Here is a 19,143-nt window from a genome sequence, read left to right on the forward strand (position 1 = left end):
TAATGATAGTAATAATAATAATAATGATAATAATAATGGTGATAATAGTAATAATATTGATAATTGACAGTAGTTATTAATTATGATAATAATTAACAACAATTGCATTTATATAGATTGCATATCCTCGCTCTCCAGCATGCACCATGCATTTGACTAGTTATCACCCCAGCAGTACTTAAAACACTTGGAAACGTTCTCAGCTTCCATGGAAGCATTCAGTGCAAGCTGCGGATTACACACACCTAAGTACACGTACTAACGAACTGACAAAATCCTTCGCCGTCTATAGCTGAATATGCATTCCCTCCACCTCTGTGAAGTTTAAAGTGCCTTTCTCAAGGACAAGGCAGTAGCATTGGGCCCCTGACACTGACGAGTTTGGAACCGACGACTTTAGGGTTGAGAGTCTGAGAGCCTAACCACTGGGCTAACAATGCCACTCTATTCTTTGCAATGTGGTTGATTATTGTGTTGATGTCTACCTGTGTCTTTCTTAAATATTTTCTGTCAGGATCTTTTTTGGTGAGGCGATTTTTTTGATCAGGTGATTTTTTTTTGGTCTTTGTTTTCCTTTTCCTTGCACTATATTACTGTTATTGCATCGGCATGCTTCTCTTTACTGTCGGTGACATTCACAGACACAGGTGTGTGTGGGAGTGTGTGTGTGTGTGTGTGCGCGCGCGCGCTTGTGTGCGTATGTGTGTGTTTGTGTATGCGTACATGCATGTAGGTAGGTAGATTGGGTGGAGGGGGAGGTATTCCTAATGTATTCTATTAGGGACATTTTTGACGAATCAAAATACGGTACTCCAAACCCCCTGAAAACACACACACACACACACACACACACACACACACACACACACACACAATAAAAAAGGAGGTAAGAGATTAACAAAATTTCAAGAAATAGCCGATGTGGCCCCTTATCTCCATTAACCAGTCTTTCTCTTGCCCTTCCAGGATGAAGTTGTGGTCCTGGGCGAGCGCATCGTGCTGCGCCTGGACGATCTGGTGCCTCTCATCCAGGAGGATTTCAAGTGGACCTATGGCAATGCAGCGTTCTGCAAATCCAAGAGTGGGAGTGGCACAGTAGCTGTGAAGGAGGAGCCCGGAAGCAAAGCTCTGAAAAATGGTGACGTAGCCCGGGCCATTAAGCCTGAGGTCACTGACAATGGCACTGGTAAGCTTTTAATAATAATAATGGCAATAATAATATTAATTATAATGATAACAATAATAAAAGTAATAATAATAATGATGATAATAATAGTAATAATTATAATACTACTACTACTACTACTAATAGTGATAATAATAATAATTGCATTTATGTATTTGAGAAGTGCACAGTTCAAGCTGCGAATACTACTGGTGTGGTAGTTCCTCTGTATCTGATCATGTTTTTGAGAATGGTTATTCTGTTGCGAGGGTTTTGTTTTGTTTGTTTTTTTCTTCCTGAGTTTGAAAAGTTTGTACCTGTTCTTGAAAAGTGTTGACCTCATTGAATTCCCGTTTTCTTGCATTTTTAAGTCCCTTTTGCCTCTACAATTTTCTAAAGCTTTGTAATATATAATGCTTTTATCGTAAATTTTGTTGTACTGAATTTAAAAGGGCACTTTTTATTGTTTTGAGTTGATTCACGGTATGATGGGTGCTCTGGTGTGACATGCCCTTTCCACTTGTCACAATTGCTGTTTGCCTTGACTTCTTCCTGGGCTATTGCTCTGTTTGTTTAGTTGGTATCATGCTGGACTAGAGAACGGATGGCCCTGGTTTGAATCCTAGACTGGACATTCTTGAATTCGGGTAATTTTGTCAAGTTTTCAAGGTTTTTGTCAAGTTTTCAAGGATTTCAACCCGTATGGCTCAATCCTGTTAGAGAAAGATGTCAAATTCGGTGATACCGCCTCTTTAATAACCTTTATAGTGTTAATAGGGTGGTTAAAACCATACACTTTGGACTTCTTTCTTTCATAAAGTAGTTGCTGTTGTTGTCGCCAATGAGAAGTCTAGTCATCAATCTATACATGTAGCATTCCACTGCATGGCATAATAACCAGTCATAAGCACCCAGCCCTTGGCTTTTCTGTCACGGAACAAATCAATACATTCCCTTCTGTGGGTATAGACAGTGGGTGACCTGAGCATGCCACAGCTGACAAAAATCAATATATCAATATTCTTTCAGCAGAAACAGAGAAGATGGTTTTGATTCTCTTAAGTGTTTGCTCCCACAAGCAGCAATGCTGTGGTCCCCCTCATTTTAGCCATATTCCTGTCAAAGAGCTTTCAGCAGTTACATTAGGGAGGGTGTATTATTTTTGCCTTTGAAAATGTGAAAGGAATAGAATCCCTGTTGTAAAACTATTTTGTATTTTGAGTCGTTCCCTCCCCGCCCCCATCATACTAATATATCGCAGGGGTTTGCACTGTTGTATCAGACCAGTGGGTTTTTTTATGTGTTGAAGATAGTGTAGGGAGGTACATAATTACCAGGTTTATTTTATCCAACAGTAGAGACTTTATACATCAGAATGAAAACAAAAAAATAATGTTTTGCCTCCACAATTGTGGTGTCGGTGGTCTAGCAGGCTCATAGTTCACAGGTTCAAAGCCCTTCTGGGACTTGTCGTTGTATCCTTGGGAAAGGCACTTTACTTTACACAAATTTTCCTCACTTCAGATACCTGGCTGTAGAGAAAGATCATGTCAGTTTGTTAGTGTTTGAGTCTTTATAATCAGCTGCTTGCCCTGTATGCTTCCTGGGAAGCTGTGAATGTTCATAAGAGTTCTCGGGTCTGCTGGAGTAATAATAGTAGTAAATGGGCATAGAGAATGGATTTGTGCTATACCATAATGGAATTGTTATCATTATTATTAGTATTATTTTTATTGTTATTAGTATCATCATCATCATCATCATCATCATCATCATCATCATCATCATCATCATCAACACCATCATTATTATCTTTGATATTATGTTCAAGCAGATGGTGTCGGGAACTTAACAATTTCACAGGATATTTCTTCACGTTGAAAGAAAGAGTCTGTTTTACAGGAAAAATAATGTCATATATCTGTAAAAGTAAACTTCGGCCTTCTCTTCGGGACATATATTTGACACAATACACACAACCAGGGCCTGCACTCTCAGTGTGAAGCCAAATTTGGGTTGTCATGACATCAAGTGTGAATCAATCATGCTTTTATTCTATTTTTAGGGGAGGGGGGGGGGGGGGGGGGTGTGTGCGTTGAAATGTAGTTTTACCTTCATATCAGTGATGGGTATGAATTTGCACATGTACTGCTAGGGATGTCAATAATTTGTCATTGAGCTACCACTTACTACTCGGTTCTTTTTGTTTCTGTTGTAGGAGTGATTTTGTAATGTTCTTCAGCAGATTTTGCAAGTGGGTGGTCGGAGGGCACCACTAATTGGCCGCCTCTACTTTTCTTTCCATCTGTTGCTGTTTGATTGCCTTACTCCTTCCCTACACTAAACGGCCATTTTTATGTCTTTTTCTCTTTGCTCAAACAGACAAACAAACAAATGAATTTTACTAACTTTTCCCCATTGCTTCACAGCTGAAAAAGTGCCACTGGGTGCTGCTAATGTGGCAGTGATGAGCTACCCAAAGTATTGCCGCTACCGTGCTGTGATGCGGCGACTCGAAGGGTGTGAGAATGAGTGGCTCCATGTGGCTGTGGTGCTGGCCATTGGTGGGTACGCGGCCAAGGCTCCCGGCTGCCGGGTCATGTTCTGCAAGGACTCCTTCTACCATTCGGACATTGATGATCTGGACATTCGCATGGACCATATGTGTGAGTGCTTCCTTTATTCTCTGGTCAATTGACATTCTGTGAAAGGTACTTTTTTCCCCTATTTTAGGGGGGGGGGGGGTGTTACTTTTACCGACATATCAGTCGGGAATATGAATTAGCACATGTCCAGAAAGGGATGTCAGTAGTGCAGGTTTGATACAAAATTTACAATTTTTGTTTTTGCTTTTTTTCTCTAGCTTGACCAGTGTGAGGTATAAAAATGTGTTGAATGGGTTTAGCAGTGCGACTGAGACTTTGATGCAGTCTGGAAAAAAAAGTGAAGCAAATGATGAGGGGAGAAGTATAAATTTTACTGCCGATATATTGTAATAACAGTCGCTGCAATGGAACCCACAGGGAGCACGAGGCACGGGAAACATGTAGGAGATGTGTGGAAAGGGACATGAGAGAGATAAAGGGTGGCCCAGGAGAAAGATAAATGGAAGGAGCTTGCATGTGTCCCCTTTCCCTGTCAGGGGTGGAAGGCGTTGATTATGATATATCATAATTTGAAGTCAACTACTACAGAATGCGTACACATGCGGGATAAAATTTTTAAAATGAAAAGTACACATTTTTTATAGTGGTTTTTGGAAGTTTGAGGCGTATTTTTTTTTTTTCATGTATTTTTTCCCCCTATGTGTCATTACTAGTGATGTAATGGTGTGTAATGGTTTTTTTTGTTTCAGTGCCTGTTCTCAAAGCTCGCAACAAAGGCAAAAAGTCCAAAAGCATTTCTCGGAAAGATTCCCAGCACGACTCGGACAGCATGGAAGAATTGTTTGCCAACATTACACCCTCCATATCCACGTCTTCAAGGGTAAGTGACCAAATTCTGATTACCTGTCCAGGCTGGTAAATCTATAGTTGAACCTAATCATGGAACCATCTCAAAGTGAATTCAATCATCTTTTTCTTTTTGTTTCCCCTCGTCCCCACCTTCTCTACGCTCAGTTCTGCTGGTTACCTAGTCTTAAGACAACTAGAACCTTTTTCGCATTCCCGTCCGATTCTTGGCCGGTTTAACTGTACTTTAGTAATTTGTCTTTACTGCTGTTTCGTATTGTTATCCTTCTCACTCCCCAATATCCATGGACACATGTTGCCGTTGAAAATATTCTTTTTACAAATCTTGTTAATACAAATTAAATATAATGAATGTTGAAAGTTTGTTGGGCAAATTAGATGAAAGGAAAATTTATAATTTGTTTTCTTCATCTTCTCTGGTTGCCTCATTGATCTGGAAGTAAAGTTTACAACAACCCCGACAAGTAAAAACATTAAAGGAAAGAATTATCAAAATGACTTAAACAAGGAAGCAGGTGCTTGGAGGATGCCTCGAGTAGGTTATCTTAAATTAAAGTCTTTACTTTTCCTTTGTTGTTTCAGTCTGTTTTACTCTTTCCATACATTAAATGACTGTAGTTTGTGTCAATGTGCTTCTTTTTACACAAACTCTGAGCAGCAGGTGGTTGGCGGGTGCTCTTGTGCGGTTTGTTCCTTCTTTCCTGTCATACATCTGTTGCCCTGATCTCTTCTCCTTTTTTGTGTTTGTAAATTAAGTTCTCTTGCAACACCTCTAATCTTCTGCACTTACATGACCTTATTAACTTTAAACAAAATCAAAGGAGTTTTAGTGCAAAATTGATTTACAATAATTAATAAGAATATTCTGTTGTGTTTATTAGAACTAACTGGGCATTTTTAACTTCATATACGCTGGTGTTTGGCGAGTACCACTTGTAGGTAGGTCCTACTCTTTCTCTTTCCATCTGTTGTTTCTGTCTATCTGTCTTGCTTCTTCCCCACTCTATATGACCGTTTTAGTGTGAATATGCTTCTCTGTACTCAAACTAACTCAACACACATATATATATATATATATATATATATATAAAGTAAACATCCTGTTTCTCTGCACTTTGTATGTAGCCACGGCGGTCAACTGATACAGGTGACCTCAACGAGGATAAGGTCAGCACCGAGGAGCAAGCTTTTCTCTTCGGTCTGCACAAGTTCATGCACGACGCAAAAATGCCCATTGGTCGCATTCCTTCTCTTGGATTCAAGCAGAGTAAGCTTGTTGTTTTTTTGCTGTTTTCTCCCCTGACTTGGTGCTATATGGTTGTGTCTTTGTCAACTTCTATGCTTTTAATTTATGTAAAGTAGTGAGGCTGAGAAAAGAAAATCCATCCATGGCTTATAAGACTTCTAGTTTCTTTTTACATGGACATATGGTCCTCTTGAATCCTGTTCTATCTGTAAATTCTGTTATAGTGAAGCATTTAAAATTGTATATGTTCAAGCCCTTTGTTTGTTAAATAAAATAGGAACTTCATCAGTTTCAGTACATGTCTTTTGACATAGTCTGAGCTTGGTAAATCATTTTCCCTTAAAATTGTTTTCTCCGTTTTCCTGAATATATCATCATATTCTCTTATTTTTTTCTTCAGTAGACTTGTACTATTTTTACAAGCAAGCAGAGAAACTTGGCGGTTATGATATGGTAAGTGTAATTTACTTCATGGAATCAAATTTTGTTGTCCTGTTTGAGTTTTATACCTTTTTGTAATTGGATTTTTTCTGAAGGATATGTTTTGTACCTGGAGTGACGGCAGGCAAGTTTGAACAGACTTGGTTTATTTGTAGGTTTATTGAAATGAAAATGAAGTCAAAGAATTTTGTACCTTTGATTCAAGTTGTTGTTTATACTATTTCATGCTAAAATACAAAAAAGTGAATATTGTCTCATTAGTTCCAGTTGTACAAGACTAGGCTTGGGGCCTGTGCAAAGTGCATACTGTGCCAATTTGTTTCTTTTACGTGGTAGAATTTAGATATACATATCTCTGTGTGTGTGTGGGGGGGGGGGGGGGGGGGACTCAGATAGCGGTATTGTTATGCTCTTCAATAAGTAGAAAATATGTTCGTAGGAGTTTGTCGCTTTGGAATTTTGTCAAAGTCATATTATGATTTCAGTTTTCCTAATTATGATAATTGAACTGATGTCCTTTTGTGTTCAGATCACAACAAAGCGAATGTGGAAACATTTGTATGACAAACTTGGAGGCAACTCGAGCAACACAAGTGCTGCCACTTGCACAAGGAGGCATTATGAAAGGTATGGCATTTACTAGACATTTCCCATTACTGAAAGTTTGGAATTCAACTGTAAAGAAGCTTTTCAATATTTTTTTTTAAAAGGGAAGGGTGGGGGGTGATGTTGTAAGGGTTAATGTTTTGATATATATGGTGAGGATGGACACTTTATGCTTGATTTTGTACCAAGAACAGTGGACCGACAGACAAAGAGGTGATAGTTTTATGAGGATAAAAGCAATGCAGAACCTCACCCAGAATTGAGTGTCTGGTTCTCTGCCTGTTCTTTCAAGTTTGAAACATGTTTTTACCTTTGGAGCTTGGACATTGAATATTACTTTAAGCTGTTCAAGAGGTTGGGATTCATGTGCAAATTATGTTCATGTCTAGTTTTCCTCGCTCAGTTCACAGCTTTTGGGTCCTGTGTACTTCAGGGTTCCAGAGTTTTTTCTAGACTTTATGATGTTCAATCCAAAAGTGTTCAGAATTAACTTTGAAACAGATCTTTGACAAAATGGATCAGGTACTCCTGTTTATTGGTTTGTGAATCATTTTTTGTTTTTGGTGTTTTTAAGGCGCTGGCATCTGCATAAGGTCATATGAGTGCCCAGGACACATTAAGTATTTTCAGTTTGGTAGGAATTTTGAATTTTACCCAGATGGCAGCCAAAGCCTACTCCTATCGATTTTGTGACCACCAAGGCATCTTTGATGTGCGCAACTTACACATGGGACCTCTAAGATTTCTTAGCCCTTATCTGAGAAGGCTAGATGTTAGATCATACCTACCATAAGATAAAGGGTGTGGCTGAAAGACAGCAGTAAGAAGGAGCCAAGGAGTCTCTCTCTCTCTCTTTCGTCTGGCGCCGTGGTGTCATAAACGGTCGGCGATGCCAACAGCACGCAGGAACTCACCACTTGCCCAGGGGGTCCTTAAAAAGTGCTGAAAATGGGTTACTGAAATGTCCCAGCAGACGGGAATAGCAGTAGAAAGGCTGCAGAAAGAGTCAGGAGCCCAGAGGAGGGGGAAAAGTTTGTGGATCATAACGGCTGGCTGCATTTTGAAATCAGGTGGTAAATTGCCAACATCAGAAGAGCAACATTTTTTCATAAGCAGTTTCACATGATTATGTTTATGTGGAGCAAGTTGAATGGAGTTGATTCTGGCGAAAGCAAAACAAGGGGCTTCAGTTTTTGTCTAAGGTAATGTAAGATGGGTGTGAGGTGGGCCTAATCTAAGCCTAATCTAAGCCTAAACTTCACACCAGTGTCAAATTTCACAAGCTGGAACAAGCGAATGCCCTATTTTGACCTGTAAGTACAGTTCAAGGGAAACAATCTGTACCACATGGGATAAGCCACGTTCTCTTCCTGATAATTTCCAAACTGATATTGTAAAGATATATTGAAAGGAAATGATATGCTCCAAATTTGTATTGTGGGCAAATCAATTTAATCGATTTTCACTGAAATTTAATCGATTTTCACTGAAATTCCTACAAAAAAGAAACAATTCTTGTTAACTTTAATGTTTTAGGAGAGAAGTGCAGCTGTTGCACAATACTGAGAAGCTTCTCTTTAAATGAATTTTATTCTCTTGAAATTTCGATTTTTCACTGCTCTATTGATTTATGTTCTTTTTTTTTAAACTTCCACACAATTGTCAGCTTGAATTGACCAATCTTCACTGCTAGTATTGTCTTTTTTTGAAAAATGCTTGTCTATTTTCGTCCCTCAAAATATGTTACCCTGAGGAGAGAGTTACCCATACAAATTTTTATATAAAGAAAGATCACTCAAAAGACTGGTATCACTGAATTAAAGTCTGGGGCTCAGTACCTCAACAGGTATGGTGTTTGCCTGTCAACCAGGAGGTCTGGAGTACGACCCTTTCAAGCACTAGGTTTTTTTCCTCATGTTATAAATACCGTGGGATCCTATGGTAGCTAGGATGGAGCACTTGGTCATCTCTGGTAAAGATGAAAAATTTCGGAGGTCTGATGTGGAAGTTTTGCATGTTTATGATGCCTCAACAGTTATAAAATAGAAGAGAGTAGGCCCATCGAGCTGCCATCACGGCAAAATTTAATTCAAAATGAATTCCTACCCTGACTGAAGCTGTTCTGGTCATTATAAATATTAAAAGTACAGTCGAACCTGCTTTAACGGAAACCTGTGTAAAACGGAAAACTGTCTTAACGGAATCTTCCTGCTTCCCCCTTGATATATTCCTCTTTAATTACCTGTATAAAACGGAAACCTGTCCAACGCGGAAACGGAAAGAAAAATCCGCTCCCTTCTGAGGGTTTCACCTGTCTAAGACGGAAAATGCTTTGCAGCCCTGATTTGAAACAAAACTCGCAAGTGTGGTTCCCCAACTCTAACTTAACGACATGGCCATGCCGCTGGGCGAGAAAGGGGAGTAGGGGAGCGATTTGGGGGTAGATGTTACCCCACCATGTGAGCCCTGAGGGATGCAGATGGTCAGTGTAGTGTGGGTGTGAAATCTCACGACTGCCCGTGAGAGTGCTCGAGTAGCGAGCCACTACGGAAACTTTCTTGAGTAGCCAGAAGCCAGAGGTGTGAAATTAGTTTGACCAATGCCTGCGCCCCTGATCGTACGGCCAGCCGAGAAAAAACAAGAAAATGAGGGGTGGCATTGGTGGTGGGTTGGGCTAAGGGTGGAAGCAAAGGAGATGTTCAAACATTTCTGTTTTTAATAGGTCAAACAGTGGTCCTATGAAAGGCAAGCACTGGTGGTAATTGGATAAGTAAGACTGACGCATGTCATTATCAGACATGATAGCAGCTGAGAGGTGTGAAGTTTTGACCACTGCTTGCCGATCGGACAAGTGATCCTTGATCCCACCAGCTGGGCCTTTGAACCCTCCCCCCACCTCCATTTCCCCCTAAATTCCCCAAAGAGGGAAAATGTCTAAGACGGAATTTTTTTCTGGCTCCCTTGCGATTCCGTCTTACACAGGTTCGACTACTGTAGAAAACAGAATGAGGTTGCCTGTCAGGCAGGGGGTGATTTTACTTTCTATGTAGATAAAACAGCCGTATGCATAAAAATCAACTGCATTGTGAGATAAGATCTTACAGTCAGTTACAGTGTGAACTTCAGCAGGGATACACAGAAGAAGAAAAAGCCTGAATTGGGTACTTATGTCCAAATGTTTACTTTGGTTGTGTGGTTTATTTTCTTACCTTTCTCTCTTTTTTTCTCCCTTTTAGGCTCCTTTTACCTTATGAGAGACATTTGAGGAAAGGAGGTAAACCAAAGAGGAAACACAAGCACATAGAGAAACAAAGAGGAGATCAGTCTGCCGGCAAAGAAATCAGTGATTCCTCTAGTCACAAAGAGGTAAGACATTTTGTTTTATTCAGCAAAAACTTTGGGATGAGTTCTGTTTGTTTTATGTGGTTATGCAAAATTTACAAGGAAACGTTTTAGTTTAAGCTTTTAAGTGAAACATAGAAGATGATATTGAATTGAATTGCTTAAAAACGCTGTTGTTACGTTATGATGTGGTGGAGAAAGACGGTTTGTTTCTGTCTTTAATGTTCACTACTTTAAAACATGACATACATATGGTTAATAGTGGTGATTTTATGATTTGTTGGAGAGGTCAGAATAGAAAACTATTTGAGATTTTTTAAAAATAGACTAGTGGAAGATGAGAGGGTGTTATAGTTTTTTTCTTTTTCCTTCTTCTTTTTTTCAAGGCAAACCTTATGCTCTTAAGGGGGATGGGGCAATTTGTCTGTGAACAGTCATTGTTTGTAACTTCTTACCCAAGACGATGATTATTGTTGTTAGGTGGTTCTTGTTTTGTCTTTTAGCCACCTAGCCCAAAATGTCGTATACTGTGATAGTTGCAAGAAAAATGAGTGGCTCTCTCTCTGACCGTGCTTTACAGGGCGAGTACACAATATTTGAGTGGCTCATTTTTCTTGTAACACCTTTGATATATATATGTTCTAGATACAAATGAGTAGGCCTGTCCTTGTGTACATTTTCAGAATGTAGAAAATAAGGATGAGGTTGAGGTGAAAAAAGAGAATGTTGAGTCTGCTGAAGTGGACTCAAAGGTGAGTGGGTGTTTCCCCCCCTCCCTTCCTAGCTTGATGGCTTGACGGCTTGACTTGGTCATTTATTTACATTTTCATCGAATTTTACTTCATAAATGTATGCATTTTCACTCTTCCATTGATGCGGGCAGCTTTGTGTACACACTGTTTTCGTTGTGTTGGAATGCTTTTCTTTTTTCCGTCTTAAGGTTTGCATATAAACTGGGAGACTCTCATTTTGATGCTCTTTCAATATCTGCGCTTTCATAAGAGGAGATTTCATTTATGCTGGGATTTTGCACTGTTATGCTTTTTCAATGCTTGCAGTATACTCATCTTGCTTTTCTAGATCAAGAACTTGCCAGCATAAACACTGCTGTGTTATCGAAAAATTGGTTATTATTGCAAAGAGCATTGGCTGTGGGGTTTGGTTTTTTTCATTGATAAAGCTGATTTGAATGCTGATGTAATCTGGCATTGCTGAAAGCTTTTGTCAATTGTTTTTATTCTTTTGCAGCTAAGCATTGATTTTTTTCCTAGAGCCATTGCCTCATGTGGTTCATGTCAAGTGGGTTTTGTTCAGAGGTTTTGCCAACACTTACAGCGTACTACTCTTACAGCGTATAGGACAATCACGTTTATATGCCTTGCAGCTTTTCTTTGTAATGAATTGCATGGACGAAAGCTTTTGTTTATAAAAACCCTGGAGAAATGTTGCTATCATGGTCGAAATAATTCAATTCATACTTGGTATTTATTCTTTTTTAAAATTAATTATTGTCAGTTTGAGACGCTTGTTTTGTTTTGAAATAAATTATTGTCAGTTTGAGACGAAATGCTACAACTTTGTAGGTTCAGCAAAAAATGTACAAGTTGAAAATTATGCTTGTAATGGCAAATGAATATTGTTTTAAGACTATTTTCCTAGGCTTCCCAGATAAAATTTTCTGTCTGTAATATAAATGCTTCAAGGGCTACCAACTAAATTTAAATCTAATGTAGGATGTGAACAATTTTGCCTATTGTTATGCTTATTGTTAAATTCTTCAAATCTTAAATTTTCATTCTGCAGGTGTTTGCCCAGTTTTTCTGTCAAAAAGATATTAAATGTGTTTGCTATATAAGCATTATTCCTGTGTCACAACTATTTATTAACTTGCAGCAAGAAGTGAATAATGTTCCATATTTGTCTGTTTTATCTATTAATATTTTGGATGTTTAAAAGTTTTAACTTTTATTTTATTTTCTTCATTCTCAGGTGGATATCAAAAGGAAAACATTTAACGAAAATGTGACTAATGTGGATGAGGCAGCACTTCGCAAAGATAAATTGCCTTCCGGCTCTGCAGAACATTCCTCTGAGGTGCACCAGGGTGGTGGGCTAGAACCGCTGGAAGTACCTTCAGTGAAGCAGCGACCTCCAGGGTCCAAGAGCGCACCGTTTGAGGACAAGGCTTCTTTTAATGACCATGACAGTCAGAGCCACCTTCCTGGTCCTTCTGATCAAGCTCGCGAGCGACACGCCGATAGCCACCACCTGAAACCATCGTCCAGCAACAGCTTAGCAGCTCCTGCCCCCTCTCCTCTCGCCTCCATCTCCGCAGAAAGTCCCGTGATACCTTACACAAACTTAATGTACCGTGGTGGGTATCTCCTGCCCGTTCTCCCCCCGCACATGTTGTCTCCATGGGGAGTCCTTCCCCCTCATGGCAGTGCCTCTACGTCGCACCCTGGTGGGGAGGAGTCGCTGAGAAGTCCCTCAGTCAAAGACTCAATAAGTCCCATTGCCCACAGCACACCGATTGGCCGCCCATCGAAAATAGATCAAACTGCTGCAGCGAACAGTACAGGCAGTGCTGCTGCCCGCGGCTTGGAAGTGTCAGGAGGCCCATCCCTGGCTCCTCGTAGCAGCACGTCTGCCCACAGCAAAGCACCAATCAATGCCCACACCCACCAACAGCTTCCGGCAGCCAGCGGCACCCTGAAAGCAGCTCACAGCAACACTCCGTACGAACCATCACCCTACCTGCTCCAGGACCACATTCAGCCAGCAAGAGGAGCACCCCCATCAGCCCTTTCATCAGCATCACCTGCCTACCGTGCCCAATCGTCTCGCTACCCGCACTCCAATGACCTGTTAGGACACACTAGTCACAGCCTTGCCCCCATTATGCACCCAACGCCGCCAGGTCACAAGAGTGAGCTGTGTCTGCCCCCAGCACCAGCCTCCCTCTACCTAGATCCCAGATCAAACAACCCCTTCTCCCCTCTGCCCGTGCCCATCAGCGGCAACCCTTCTGCTGCCCACAACCAGCCCCGCAAGCGGACTTATCCATTTGACAATCTCAACGTGACACCTGCGTCCAGTGTATTCCCCAGCCCAGACATGGTGCTGAATCGAATCAAGAGCTCTGCAGGTTATTTTCTTTATGCTTTGGCACGGTCATTTTTATAGAAGAGTCTGCTTATATCAAAATCTGCGGTACTGCTGGATTTTTCTTTGGTTAAGCCAGGTTTAGAGAGTCAGCTCATACTGAAGAAAAAAATCAGGGATTTTCTTTTCTTTCAGTTTATTGCTGTTTTTAGATTAACAGTGTTGGGTATAAGCAGACTCCACTGGAATATCTTTACTTTTTAAATGTTTGGATGTGGAACTTGGCACACAAGTGTTGTTTGTCCTCTCTGTCAGCTGCTATCTGATACCCTCTTTCATCTTTGTTTTATGTTCCATTTTCCCTTCTTTTTGACCTTTAGGGCTTGTTATTGTTTTTGTGAGCTTTCTGTGTTCTAACACCCCCCCCCCCCCCCCCCCCCCCCCCCCCGGTGGTGCCTCTGACGGAAGTATCTTTAGGCCATTTCCAAAGGGGGGACATTGAAAGTGGGCGGATTCAACAATGTCACGCTCATTACTGTGCCTGAACTGCAACAGGAAACCGCTGCTTATTCTTTCCTAATCCTATGGTCATTTTCCCTCTACTTCTTTTGTATGTTTGTCACTCTCTTGTGACCCGCTATTTCCGGGGTGTTTTGATATTTGAAGCAGACATTGTGCTGTTGAATCTAGAGAGGTGAGAAAAGTAAGTCTGATTCCCTGTAAAGACTCCTCTGTTGACATCCACCCTTTGGCGTTCGTATGACCTTATGCAGTTGTGAGCACCGTAAAACCTCTACTAAAACAAACTTTCTATGTTCTGGGTTTATGTAAATTTCTTTCTGCCTTGTTTTGTTCTAATACTTTCTTTACTATTTTAATTCATAATGCCTTTCTAATGCCTTTATCTGCTTTTAAAGTTGATTGATTAGTTAAATTATATTGACTAATTTTGTAAATATTTGTAGCAAGTTACTGTGAATTTAGTTGTTTAGAATTAAGAATCTTTTAGAGGAAACAACACTTATTTATAGGTATAAGCTGAGTAAGTGTGTACTGTACTATCATGTGATATTTTAGTGGCTTTTTCTTTCAGAGAACTCGAGTAGATAAATATAAATATTCTTAAAATCTATTTGACTTGACTTATTTTAAGTTTGAGATTCAGTGAACAACATCATTGATTCAGTGATCATACTTTTTGTCTCTAAGAATAGAATACCCTGTTTCATGCTTTCATCTGATCCTCCTCTGTTCTTTTTACAGGTCTTCCCCGTAGCAATGCTACTGCCACAAAGTCCTTTAGTGTGCGACAACAGTTTGACTGCCCCCGTGACATATTTCGACAAACACCCCAAACTTTCGCTGCCAATCAGAATTCACAACCTTCTCAATCCCGGAAACAGAGCCAGCACATTATTCCAGAGGAGGCAAGCAACAGCAGAAATTCAAATCAAAAGTCATCATCGTCAAAGTCTTCATCTTCATCACAAGCCAAGAGAAATTCTCAGTTGTTTTCCCCATATGGCTCCATCTCCTCTGGTCAAAGCATGGCAGCTCTTGAACTGCAAAAGTCGCTACTCCACCAGCCATTAGCTCCAGGCAGCAGCAACAGCTCTGCCCTGTCGCCTCACACCAGCAATAACAAACTGGTAGATCCCATGAAACTTGCTGGCAGCAGCAATAGCCACAACGGGATGCTTCAGCTCCCCCAGCAGGTGAGCAAAGGCATGCTCTCATCTCAGCAAGCTGCAGCGCTTCAGTCCTCGGGAAAAGATGGCCGTCTGACGTCTGCGTTGTTTGGTGCTCAGTTCACGGCTATGCCTCGGGTGAGACTCTCTCTTTTGACTTTGAGTGATTTTCGTTTTGTCCTTTTTTGGTCTTGAATTAAATTAACAAGGTCTGCCTGTGGCACTTATCAAGGTGCTACTATTTTTAGAACAATTAATATAGGACAGTGCTTGTGTTTCACATATTTTTGGTCTTCTGATTTAAGTTTTTTAAACAAAGATTTTAAACTTTGACAAGTACATTTCATGTTACCCTCATAATAATAATACTCACCATGGGAAATTTGAATATAGATAGGTTTATTGTAAACTGGAGAAACCGAACATCTGTGATTCTGAATTATTAATTACCAAAAGACAGTGGAATACCGAAGGGATAGAGTAATTGTATGTGCTTAACTATTCTGACTGTAACCATATTGTTTTATGCTCTTTTATATCTTTGTATTGAAAGAACGGAGGAATAATTTTTTGAGCTATTTATTTAAAGAACGGAGGAATAATTTCTTTGGCTATTTATTTTAGTAGTCTATACCACTACTTGGTCTTTTTTTTTCCAGAGTGTATATTGAAAAAAACAAAAACCCATGGCATTTTATTTACTAAATCGGCATATCATCAACTTGTCATTGGATTCTCATCATTCACTCAACACTGGAATCTTTTCTTGTCTTTTATATACTCAGTTTATCTTTTGATTCTCATGTCTTGTTTACCCAGCTTATCTATAGGCTTTCATATATTTTTATTTTTTCACTCAGTTTATCACTGGGCTCTCATCATGTCTTTTTGTTTATGTAACTTATAAATGTATTTTCATCATGTCTTTTTACTTACTAAATATATAACTGGAATCCCATCTCTTTATATACTCACTTGGCGTATGTCTGGATTCACATCATTTCTTTTCATTTGTACTGGAGAAACCCGGTGGGTGGTTGGCGGGTGCTCTGGTGTGGTTTGCTCCTTCTTTCATATCAAACATCTATGGTCTTTATCTCCCCTCCTTCTTTTTTGTGTTTGTTACTCTCTTGTAACGCCTCTAATCTTCGGCACTTATACGACCTTATTCTGTTGCGAGTGCCGTAAAAGACTTACTAAAACTAAAAGGAGAAACCCGTGAGAGTAATGAATAATTTTATTTCTACGTATACCTGCATTTTTGTGGTACTGTACAACCAAGGAAAATTTCCTTCTGATACAATGAAGTATTGTCTTATCTTATCTTATGATATGTTATGTTATCTTCTCTTATTTCCTCTCCCCAGTCCACAAAGGCATCGGATCAGATACCAGGGTCTGTCTCAATGGAAGCCTCGTCGGCCGCAGCAGCGGCAGCAGCTGCCTCGATGGGCCTGAACCCTCACCTCCACCCGGCTTTCATGAGTCCCTACCTGCCTGCTGCCTCCCCTAACTCTGCCACGGCAGCGGCTGCCCTCAACCCACAGCTTCAGATGCTGGCGGGAGCGTATGGGGCATCGCCCGTGCAGCTGGCAGCGTATGAGGAGCTGCTGAGGCAGAATGGCTACGGTGCTTTCCTGCCGGGGGTTGGCCCACCGCCAGCCAAAGCAGCCAAGAAAAACTGATATTGGTGATAATATTTCTGAGAGTAGGGAAAGGAGACAGGCTCTTTACGTGGCAACATTGATTGTCTTTGTCATTTTTTTCCCCTCCAAAGTACACAGGACTATTGGGAAAAGGAACCCCATGAATAACAGATGTGACCAGTGTATGGGTGACGCCTTATCGAGTAACGGCGATGACAGCCTTGATGGCTGAATAAATTGTCATCGTAATGAGCAAAGACTTTCCTTCACAATGAGAAAGGACTTGAGCTAGTGAGCGGTCTGGCCACTTTTCAGAAAGAATCGAGTTGAGAGTGATGTTAGTGTGATGTCTATTGCATTGAAATTTTGAGGTATAAAGTTCTTCGAGTTACCTTTTAATCTCGGGGGCAGCCCTCGCAAGGTGGTGGCAGCAAATGTGTGAATAGAGGTCTGGGTTGCTTGCTGTGAATTGCTTCCTTTTGCAACAACAAAGTTTGTACAATGAATACTATTCAACCAATTGTGTATACTTTGAATTGTGATTTGGACTTTCAAAGAATGTTGAGATTTCTGTCCTGTGTTTTTAGCTGTTGTCTCTTCAAAGGCTTCCAGGGCTGCTCGTTTGGATACATTACCTGCAAATCAGTACGAGTCTTATCTGCAGTTCAGTCGAGCAGGATAAATAGTTGCGCCAGATGAACTTCTTTCTAATCATAAGTTCATAAAAATCATAGATACGGGGTGCATAAAGGTAGAATCTAATTGGAAAAAATAATAATAAATTTGGGGAAAGGAAAAAGTGTTTAAAGCAGCATGTGGACATGGGTGGGTAGTGCCTCTATTAATGAATTATTGATGGTCCGGTCTAGTCTGTATCTAGTGTCAAAGTTGCGAGCGCCGTAAAACCTCTACTACAACTAACTAAAAGATTTCTAGTCTTGTCATGCTTTTCTTTTTCCTGTTTTCGTGTCTTCACATTTTTTGTCTTATTTGTTCCTGGTAGGAAGTTTTTGGCCTAAAAGTACAGAGGTTTGTTAGGTAATTATTTAACAATTTTCAAGGAGCATCAAGTTTTTATATCACTGTCCTTAGACAAGCGCGATGGAGTTAAATTTTACGCTTGAACTAAAAAAAACTTATTTGATTTTATCATACAACAAGCTGGTTGCTAGCGAGTTGTTTGGCCTTGTTTAAAATGTTTTAGGAGCATTTCTAGTCAAAATTCAGACACCCCCCTCCGTCTTTGACTGAGCTTGTGAAATGAGTGATTTACTATATATTCATCAAAATTTTTTAAAAATTGATATTTTATGAGGGGCAACAATATGGTATTGTTGTGATTAAAATGAAATGAAAACTTGAGTTTGATGTGTAAGGAATATTTGGGAAGCTTTGAAGTACAGGGGAAAAAAGACCTATCGATGCATCTAACTTTGTTCATTTGCAAAAATTGTGTTAAAAATGTCAGTGATGATGTAGGTTTATTTTAAGAGTCAAAAAGATATCAAGATATCGTAATTATGGTCAAGGTTTGCCCTGATTTGTTGTTTTTTCTTTGCAATTGTTTAAAGCAAGTTTTATATCACTGGCAAAAAATTCATATGGAAGGTTAAGTGTAAAGGAAAAGTGCCGTAAATTTAGTAAAAGTAACGTCTTACTAAAACTATTTTAAAAACTCCTTTCTCTCTTTCAGCTTGTCTCTGTGGTTTAGTTCAAGGATGTCTTTAAAATCTTGTTCTTTATATTGTCACTGCTTGTTGCTGGGAAATTGTGAGCTCCAAGCCTGCAAGCATCTTTTGATAGTTTAAACAGCAAACATAGTTCATGATAATGAAAGAGTCATGTTCACAGAACCCATGTATCAGGATGCTGCTATATACAGTATACTTATATATATATATATATCTTTTGTATTTGAAGCCTGGTCTTTGCAATACTAAATAGAAGAGGAACAATGTACATGTAAAATAAAAGTGTAATTTGATGACTTCACACTAACACAAAGGCAGCATAGTAGTCAGCAATCCTTTCTTTTTCTATAATTCCGTATAATTTTTCTGCGTAATCAATGTTTGTACAATTTAAATACACATTCAGAAAGTAAATAATTTACACAAAACAGTCCAGAAAAAGGGATGTGTACTAAAAAGTTGAGTTCAGAAGCTGGCAATGAATGGCAAATGTGCACACTTTTCTACTTTGCAGCTGTGGACTTGTGTAACTAAATGATGTTGAAATGAATCTTGTTTGTCTCTTGTGCTTAAACTGGGTGTTGTGCATGAAGTTTTTACTTTCTACATTAATCTTTTGTTGTATCGTTTGTACTCTGTGAAAATAAGATTGTGCTTCTGTATGCACATGTGTACATATTTACATCTATACATATAGTTTATGTATGTATGTATGTCAATATGAGCATGGAGATAAGTGA

The 19,143-nt window shown here is 39.7% G+C and overlaps 1 protein-coding gene across 3 annotated transcripts in view; it reads left to right on the top strand.

Moving 5' to 3' along the window:
- Positions 1-18,661, top strand: part of LOC101851185 (AT-rich interactive domain-containing protein 5B) — a 56,448-nt gene extending 37,787 nt beyond the window's left edge. Inside the window, exons 2-12 of one of the 3 annotated variants that reach the window (XM_005097459.3) lie at positions 967-1,186; positions 3,595-3,831; positions 4,521-4,651; positions 5,764-5,905; positions 6,285-6,337; positions 6,855-6,952; positions 10,168-10,297; positions 10,957-11,025; positions 12,263-13,421; positions 14,642-15,204; positions 16,434-18,661. In XM_005097459.3, coding sequence (XP_005097516.1) covers positions 967-1,186; positions 3,595-3,831; positions 4,521-4,651; positions 5,764-5,905; positions 6,285-6,337; positions 6,855-6,952; positions 10,168-10,297; positions 10,957-11,025; positions 12,263-13,421; positions 14,642-15,204; positions 16,434-16,751 — 3,120 coding nt within the window. In that variant the 3' untranslated portion in view covers positions 16,752-18,661. The remainder of the gene's footprint in view (positions 1-966; positions 1,187-3,594; positions 3,832-4,520; positions 4,652-5,763; positions 5,906-6,284; positions 6,338-6,854; positions 6,953-10,167; positions 10,298-10,956; positions 11,026-12,262; positions 13,422-14,641; positions 15,205-16,433) is intronic. The other 2 variants (XM_005097460.3, XM_013082012.2) reach the window with 2 other exon arrangements.
- Positions 18,662-19,143: the final 482 nt, after the last annotated feature.

The sequence above is a fragment of the Aplysia californica genome, unplaced genomic scaffold (assembly GCF_000002075.1).
Source record: "Aplysia californica isolate F4 #8 unplaced genomic scaffold, AplCal3.0 scaffold00155, whole genome shotgun sequence".
Classification (NCBI taxonomy): Eukaryota; Metazoa; Mollusca; class Gastropoda; order Aplysiida; family Aplysiidae; genus Aplysia; species Aplysia californica.